The following is a 10,000-nucleotide window of genomic DNA, read 5'->3' as shown; positions in this document are numbered from 1 at the left end:
TTTATACACTGTGACACCGGGAACAAGAACAGCAGCCGTCAGAAGCAGGACAGCTGAGAGAACCCAGGGCCAGAGAGGAGGACGATCTGTAGTCGACACAAACAACAACATGACGGGGGAATGAGTGATGTGGGGACTAAAAACCTCCTGTAGTGAATCACACTTGTTTTACATTTCCATCATTACAAAAAGTACCTGATCAATAAGCCACACACACACACACACACACAGACACACACACACACACACACACACACACACACACCACACACACACACTCACACACACACACACACACACACACACACACACACACACACACACTCACACACACACACACACACACACAGACACACACACACACACACACACCACACACACACACACACACACACACACTCACACACACACACACTCACACACACACACACACACACACACTACCTTGTGTGTTCTTCACCCCTTTAAACACACTGACACACACACACAGACACAGACACAGACACAGACACAGACACAGACACACACAGACACAGACACAGACACAGACACAGACACAGACACACACACACACACAGACACACACACACAGACACACACACACACACAGACACAGACACACACACACACTACCTTGTGTGTTCTTCACCCCTTTAAACACACTGACACACACTGATACACACACACTCTGATACACACACACTCTGATACACACACACTCTGATACACACACTGATACACACACTGATACACACACACTCTGATACACACACACTCTGATACACACACACTCTGATACACACACTGATACACACACTGATACACACACACTCTGATACACACACACTCTGATACACACACTGACACACACACACACTACCTTGTGTGTTCTTCACCCCTTTAAACACACTGACACACACACACACTACCTTGTGTGTTCTTCACCCCTTTAAACACACTGACACCAAACACGAGACCAGCAGCCGTCAGAAGCAGGACAGCTGAGAGAACCCAGGGCCAGAGAGGAGGACGATCTGTAGTCGACACAAACAACAACATGACATTAAAATATTAAGACAAACAAACAGAGACAAACAACCAGAGACAAACAACCAGAGACAAACAACCAGAGACAAACAACCAGAGACAAACAACCAGAGACAAACAACCAGAGACAAACAACCAGAGACAAACAACCAGAGACAAACAACCAGAGACAAACAACCAGAGACAAACAACCAGAGACAAACAACCAGAGACAAACAACCAGAGACAAACAACCAGAGACAAACAACCAGAGACAAACAACCAGAGACAAACAACCAGAGACAAACAACCAGAGACAAACAACCAGAGACAAACAACCAGAGACAAACAACCAGAGACAAACAACCAGAGACAAACAACCAGAGACAAACAACTAGAGACAAACAACCAGAGACAAACAACCAGAGACAAACAACCAGAGACAAACAACTAGAGACAAACAACCAGAGACAAACAACCAGAGACAAACAACCAGAGACAAACAACCAGAGACAAACAACCAGAGACAAACAACTAGAGACAAACAACTAGAGACAAACAACCAGAGACAAACAACCAGAGACAAACAACCAGAGACAAACAACCAGAGACAAACAACTAGAGACAAACAACTAGAGACAAACAACTAGAGACAAACAACCAGAGACAAACAACCAGAGACAAACAACCAGAGACAAACAACCAGAGACAAACAACCAGAGACAAACAACCAGAGACAAACAACCAGAGACAAACAACCAGAGACAAACAACCAGAGACAAACAACCAGAGACAAACAACCAGAGACAAACAACCAGAGACAAACAACCAGAGACAAACAACCAGAGACAAACAACCAGAGACAAACAACCAGAGACAAACAACCAGAGACAAACAACCAGAGACAAACAACCAGAGACAAACAACCAGAGACAAACAACCAGAGACAAACAACCAGAGACAAACAACCAGAGACAAACAACCAGAGACAAACAACCAGAGACAAACAACCAGAGACAAACAACCAGAGACAAACAACCAGAGACAAACAACCAGAGACAAACAACTAGAGACAAACAACCAGAGACAAACAACCAGAGACAAACAACCAGAGACAAACAACTAGAGACAAACAACTAGAGACAAACAACCAGGGACAAACAACCAGAGACAAACAACCAGAGACAAACAACCAGAGACAAACAAACAGAGACAAACAACCAGAGACAAACAACTAGAGACAAACAACCAGAGACAAACAACCAGAGACAAAAAAACAGAGACAAACAACCAGAGACAAACAAACAGAGACAAACAACCAGAGACAAACAACTAGAGACAAACAACCAGAGACAAACAACCAGAGACAAAAAAACAGAGACAAACAACCAGAGACAAACAACTAGAGACAAACAACCAGAGACAAACAACCAGAGACAAACAAATAGAGACAAACAACCAGAGACAAACAACCAGAGACAAACAACCAACACTGACCTTCGACCTTGAGAAACACTGCTGTCCCTCTCAGTAAGTCTCCGTCCTTGTAGACTCTACAGGTGTAGTATCCTGAGTCTCCGATTGTGGGGTGTTTCAGGTTCAGACTGAGGTCTCCAGTTCTCAGTGGATCTTTCTTCATCTCTGTTCGGTCTCTGTAAACCTGGTCCTGTTCTTCAGGTCTGTCAGAACCGTTCTGATACACATGGACCTTCCTTCTGTCTCTGTCTGTCCACTCCACTCTGACGTCTCCAGACAGGTGAGGTGTGGTCTTGAAGGGCAGCTGGACAGACTCCTCTCCTTCCTCCACCTCCACATCTTGACCTGAGAGGAGAACAAAGCACAACATGAGCTGTATAAACAGCAGCAGCAGCTTTTAATCTCTTTATTGAAGGATTACAAAGTTGTAGAGAAACCTGAAGGACAGAACCAGATCAGACCAGAAGGGAACAGGGGACACTAATCTAGAAACTAAAAGCAGGTGTTGAAGGTGTTGGAGACCATCAGAGTCTTGATGCTGTTGGGATTGTTTTGTCTTTTCTTTGTCACATTTCCACTGATGGATGAAAACTGACCATGTCGTCCGTTTTCATCCACAAGGATCATCTCTGATCTGCAGATGAATCTCAGCTCCTCGCAGCATTTCACACACATGTTCAACATCACAGCAAAACACTGACACACAAACATTCATCACAGTTCTGACAGTGTTGATCAGGAGGAGTGGTTGGTGTGCTCAGAGGGACAGGTGGACACAGAGGACAGAGACAACATGCTGCCTGTGAGGACGTCACAGCAGAGACGTGGAGGGGAGGCTGACACCAGGACTACAGCGCCAACATCACATCAGTGTTTGGTGACAGTCAGCTGCTGCTACACCTTCATCACTGACATCAACGTGTTGGGTGAAGACAACATGCTGAGGGTTTGACTGTTGGGCAGAAAGTCCTCACTGTGGACAGGAGACACAGCAGACAGACTGACAACAGACTGTTGAAACTGCTGTCAAATCACTTCACTTTAATCAGGGTTTGAGAAGAGGAAGATGATTTTACCCAGAGTTCAACTCTAGAGGGAAACAGGAAGCTAAAAGACAGCAGTAAATAAATGTGTGCAGCTGGTCCCTCTCCTCTCAACTTCATTTTTATTGTTAAAAATGATCATTATTCAAAAAATGTTATTCAATCAACTTGGATTTTGTGTTTCACGTCGTCATGTTCCTTTTTTTTTCTTGAAACAGATGTGGAGGCATGGCTCATGATTTTCACAATAAAAGCTCTGCTGTGTCTGGTCTCAGGTGCTTTAGCAGCGAGTGATACTCCAGGTTAATTCTCTAATATATTTAAATATCACTCGTCTCATTGATGATCAGTGTCGATCGTGACCTGGTTTGGAATCTGCAGAAGGAATGAGGAGTCCTCCCCTCCGCTAGCTCGCTAACGTTAGCTCTCAGGTACATAACTTCAAGCTGCCACACATCAGTCCACCTGGAGCAGGTGAGTTAGCCAGACAACCAGCGTGTTGATATGAGTGACATCATCATGATCAGAGGTTGGTTCATATGAGGAGCTGAGAGTCTGAGTCTTTCATGTTTGACCAGTTTCATGATGTAACAGTCTGACAGCCTCAACACTCATCAGTCAACATCAGGGCTGTGTGATGTCACACATTTCAGTGAGTGAGCGGCAGCTGCCCGTCAATGGAAAATACAGCATCGATCTCATTGGTTCAAGATCAGGAAGTGATTGCAGGAAGTAGTTTGACTTCACTGACAACACACACACATACGCACACACACACATTCACAAATACACACTCACACACACTCACACACACACCTCCGATGAAGACGAATCTCATCATATCTTCTCCAAGACCCACGATGCCACCAAGAGAAACAACCAGGAGAACCAGGAGAACCCAGAATTCAACCAGGCTGGAGAACGGTTCTGTGGACAAGATAAATATAATTGAAAAACCGTTAGTTCTGATCCAGTGATGTGATTGGACAGATTCAGAGTCACGGATCACTCCTCTTCACAGCTGTTCTATTAACCGTTAATCAGCGTCACATTAACGTCGTTATCGATCTCAGATTGAAACAAACAAAGATGAAAATATTTCATTAACAGGTGTAATGGATGATGTCATAAGGATAGATAGATCAGTGACTGCTGATTGGCTGGACAGAAATAACCCCCCCCCCTGACCTTTGACCTGCAGCTGTATGTCTCTCAGTCTCCGATCATTTCCAAACGCTGTGATGATGCAGGTGTAGTTGCCGCTGTCAGAGGGGCGGAGTCTTGTCAGAGTGAGGCTGAGGTCTCCAGTCGTCAGAGCGTCAGTCTTCATCGATGTTCGGCTGCTGTAACGCTGGTTTTGGTTTCTGAGGTCGTCACCTCGCTCGTCTCGCTGGTGGACGGTTGAAGGACTGAGGTCGCTGCGGCTCCACGTCACTGTGGGGTTCAGAGGTAAAGGAGAGTCCTCACAGGGCAGCAGGACCGACCCTCCCCCATAGACCTCCACAGTGTCTCCATGCTGAGAGACTGAGGACACAGAGACAGGGACATGAGTCACTGAGGTCCTAGTGTCCACACACACACACACACTCACACACACACACACACACTCACACTCACACACACACACTCACACTCACACACACACACACACACCACACACACACACACACACACACACTCACACACACACACACACAAACACACTCACACTCACACACACACACAACACACACACACACACACACACACACACACTCACACACACACACACACAAACACACTCACACTCACACACAACACACACACACACACACACACACACTCACACACACACACACACACACACACAGACACACACAGACACACACACACACACACACTCACACACACTCACACACACACACACACACACACACTCACACACACACACACACACACACAGACACTCACTCTCACACACACACACACACACACACACTCTCACACACACACACACACACACACACACACACACACACACACACACACACACACACTCACACACTCTCACACACACTCACACACACACACACACACACACACACACACTCACCTTCTTTGTTCTTCACCTGGTGAGACGTGACGACACTGAGAACAACAACAAGCAGCAGAACCAGAACAGCTGAGAGAACCTTGACCCGGAGCAGAAAAGGTTCTGTGTTGGACACAAACAACAACATGAGATTAAAACATGATGAGAAATAAATAAACATCAATAAAATACAATGAAACATGAAGATGATCAATTCACAACAAACTGAGTTCAATTCTATATCTGACCTTTGACCTCATTCTCCTAATCTGACAAAACACACACTCACACACACACACACACACACACACACACACACACCTTTTATCTTCAGCCACTCATCTTCAGTGAAGAACCTCTGGTAACTTTGTTCTGTGTTGGACACAAACAACAACATGAGATTAAAACATTAAAACAACATTTATGATCAATTCACAACAAACTGAGTTCACTTCTACTCTGACCTTTGACCTCAGTCTCCTGCTCTGACCTTTGACCTCAGTCTCCTGCTCTGACCTCTGTCTCCTGCTCTGATCTCTGACCTCAGTCTCCTGCTCTGATCTCTGACCTCAGTCTCCTGCTCTGATCTCTGACCTCAGTCTCCTGCTCTGACCTCTGACCTCAGTCTCCTGCTCTGACCTCTGACCTCAGTCTCCTGCTCTGACCTCAGTCTTCTGCTCTGATCTCTGACCTCAGTCTCCTGCTCTGACCTTTGACCTCAGTCTTCTTCTCTGATCTCTGACCTCAGTCTCCTGCTCTGACCTCAGTCTTCTTCTCTGACCTTTGACCTCAGGTTGACACTGTTCCATATTGTGATGAATAAATACTAAGTGAGCACGTACAGCTCCTGTGATTCCTCCACCATGGTGCTAGCTGACCTCACAGGGTCCAGACTGACACCATTGATGTGAGGGCAGCTGACAGCCAGCTGAGGATTCATCTGATTGGCTAAATGATGTGAATGTATGAGCCCTGTGTCCAGGCTCCGTCTGACAGGTCACATGTTCACTGAGTGAGGATGAGGCTTTTCTCTAAGTGTGTGGAGGCTCATGTTGAGGCTGCAGCAGTGAGACAGTGGAGGTTCTCTCATCAGGTGAAGCTATATAATGTTATATTCACCTCATCAATACAGAACAGCTTATCAGGTTCTTCATTGATAACTGTATTGGTTCTTCTTATTATCTTTAGAAATATTACAACAGCAATGTTTGCAGCAGCAGAGTCACTGTATATAAAGCCAGTTATACCTCTATGGAAACTAATGGAACATGTCAATGAGCTGAATAATATTCCTGACATGAAGCTGGATGAAGAACAGTCATCAGTCTCCGTCCTCCTCCCTCTGCTGCAGGTCTCACAGTTAGAGGGTTAACGCTTCACTGTTAGCTTCATGTTAGCTTCTCGTTAGCTTCATGTTAGCTTCTCGTTAGCTTCATGTTAGCTTCTCGTTAGCTTCATGTTAGCTTCATGTTAGCTTCATGTTAGCTTCATGTTAGCTTCTCGTTAGCTTCACTGTTAGCTTCATGTTAGCTTCTCATTAGCTTCACTGTTAGCTTCATGTTAGCTTCATGTTAGCTTCTCGTTAGCTTCACTGTTAGCTTCATGTTAGCTTCATGTTAGCTTCACGTTAGCTTCACTGTTAGCTTCATGTTAGCTTCATGTTAGCTTCTCGTTAGCACTGTGGCTGTGTAAAACTCAGTGAGGTGGATGGAGAAGCTGAAAATATGTTTACAGCTTGTTGAACAGGTGGTGTGATGAAGGGCAGAGCTACGACCTGTGTGTGTGTGTGTGTGTGTGTGTGTGTGTGTGTGTGTGTGAGTGTGTGTGTTTGTGTGAGTGTGTGTGAGTGTGTGTGTGTTTGTGTGTGTGTGTGTGTGTGTGTGTGTGTGTCTGTGAGTGTGTGTGTGGCTCTGGTGCTGTTCCTTGATATCTGTGTGACTGCATGGTGTGTGTCAATGAAATTATTTTCTCTAATTCATCCTGTTTGTTTTGTTCTTTTGCGATGTGTTTACTGCACCGCTCTGACCTTTAACCTCTCACACACACACTACCTACCTGTGGACTTCATCCTTTTATACACTGTGACACCGGGAACAAGACCAGCACCTATCAGAAGCAGGACAGCTGAGAGAACCCAGGGCCAGAGAGGAGGACGATCTGTAGTCGACACAAACAACAACATGACGGGGGAATGAGTGATGTGGGGACTAAAAACCTCCTGTAGTGAATCACACTTGTTTTACATTTCCATCATTACAAAAAGTACCTGATCAATAAGCCACACACACACACACTCACACACACACACACACACACACACACACACACACACACTCAAACACACACACACACACACACACACACACACACACACACGCACACACACACACACACACACTCAGAGACACACACACACACACACACACACACACACACACACACACACACACACACGCACTCACACACAGACTCACACACACACACACACACACACACTACCTTGTGTGTTCTTCACCCCTTTAAACACACTGACACCAAACACGAGACCAGCAGCCGTCAGAAGCAGGACAGCTGAGAGAACCCAGGGCCAGAGAGGAGGAGGACGATCTGTAGTCGACACAAACAACAACATGACATTAAAATATTAAGACAAAATTAAACTTTAAAACATTTCTGATCAAGTCACAACAAACTGAGTTCTACTCTGACCTCTGTCCTCAGTCTCCTGCTCTGACCTCTGACCTCTACAGGAAGCTCAACCTGTGATGATGTGAGGTCAGTGCTTGTTACTGAATCCAAACATCAGAGGTGTAAATTCAAACACAACAGGAGGGTTAAAGGAGAGTCAGAGACCTCCAGGTCAGAGGTCAGAGGTCAGAGAGGCCTGATCAGCTTTGGGGACCAGTCAGGATCTAAACTGTTACCAGGGCCCTGCCAGAGGATCTGAGGCAGGGAGCGGCCTCACAGGGAGTCAGCAGATTGTACATGTAGGCAGGAGCCACACCTTTAAAAACCAGCAGGAACATCTTCACATCAGGCCAGTGAAGGCAGCAAGGACTGTGTTAACAGCATGTTTTCTACCAGCTGCAGTCTTTGGACGTTTCACCTCCAGACAGCAGAATAAAGGCCGCGGCAATAATCAAGTCTGGAACAGAGAAAAGCTCCGATGACCTTCTGCTGAACAAGACCAGGTCTACACCTAGTCTCTGTCTGGACCTCTGCTCAAATCCTGATGTTATAACTGTGACGTCGTCGGACTAAATCACCAAACACGTAAATGACAGACTGAGACTGAGCCGTGATGTCAGCTGGATTTACTGTAACACGATCGCTCAGAGACAAAGAGATAGAGACGGACTATCTGTGTATTTAGTCTCTCACTCAGATCAGCCTCCGTCTGGATCCACAAGGGTTTAGTCTTTATTCACTTCACACACACTGATACACACACTGACACACACTGATACACACTGACACACACACACACACACACACAGTACATACCTACTGTGTTCTTCATCTCTTTAAACAGCCTGACACCAAACACAGCAACAACCAGCAGAACCAGCAGAACCAGCAGAACCAGGACAGCTAGGAGAATCCAGCGCCAGTCTGGACGTTCTGTAGTCGACACAAACAACAAGAAGTCAAACTTTAAAACAACATTACTCTGACCTGCATCTACATCCCTGACCTTTGACCTGTATCTACAGCTCTGACCTTTTCCCTGTATCTACAGCTCTGACCTTTGACCTGTATCTACAGCTCTGACCTTTGACCTCCAGTGGTACTTCTCTCCGGCTCACTTCTTGTTCAAACTCTCTGATGATGCAGGTGTAGGTGCTGCTGTCCCTGATGGTGGGTCTTCTCAGAGTGAGGCTGAGGTCTCCGGTCTGCAGAGCGTCCGTCCTCATGGACGTCCGGTCTCTGTAGTCCTGGTTCTGGTCTTTGAGTTCGTCCCCTTCCGGCTGACGCTGGTGGACGGTTGAAGGACGGAGGTCGGAGCGGCTCCACACCACTGAGGGATCCTCCAGGTTAAAGGTGGGAAACTCACAGGGCAGCAGGACAAAGTCGTCCCCCTCATATATCTCCAGAGCTGAGGCATGCTGGGACACTGAGGACACAGACAGAGACATTAGTCCTCGTCCTCAGGTGAGACAGAAACCAGTCTGGTCCACTTTGTGACTGGACCCTGCAGAGTGAGCAGCCTGTAAACTAAACACATGTCTGAAGCTGAACATTTACATCCACACAAACACCACAGCAAAGCATCGTCATGACGACCGTAACATCATACATCACAAACCTAAGGAACCAATCCTGTCATCTTGTGGGGACGGGGGGCGGGGCTAAATACATTTGACACCTTGTCAGTACAGAGAGA

At 46.2% G+C, this 10,000-nt stretch overlaps 1 protein-coding gene across 2 annotated transcripts in view; it reads right to left on the bottom strand.

Moving 5' to 3' along the window:
- LOC130164270 (uncharacterized) overlaps positions 1–10,000 on the bottom strand; it is a 64,789-nt gene that overhangs the window by 53,469 nt on the left and 1,320 nt on the right. For both annotated transcript variants that reach the window (XM_056368896.1, XM_056368897.1), the window contains exons 2-5: positions 9,389–9,730; positions 9,121–9,237; positions 930–1,034; positions 1–86 (exon numbers count right to left, since the gene is read on the bottom strand). The exon at positions 1–86 is cut by the window's left edge and continues 16 nt beyond it. In XM_056368896.1, coding sequence (XP_056224871.1) covers positions 1–86; positions 930–1,034; positions 9,121–9,237; positions 9,389–9,730 — 650 coding nt within the window. The remainder of the gene's footprint in view (positions 87–929; positions 1,035–9,120; positions 9,238–9,388; positions 9,731–10,000) is intronic.

This window comes from Seriola aureovittata, chromosome 23 (genome assembly GCF_021018895.1).
Source record: "Seriola aureovittata isolate HTS-2021-v1 ecotype China chromosome 23, ASM2101889v1, whole genome shotgun sequence".
In the NCBI taxonomy this organism is placed as follows: domain Eukaryota; kingdom Metazoa; phylum Chordata; class Actinopteri; order Carangiformes; family Carangidae; genus Seriola; species Seriola aureovittata.
The sequence above is the reverse complement of the archived record's forward strand: the minus strand, read 5'-3'. Positions and strand labels throughout refer to the sequence as shown.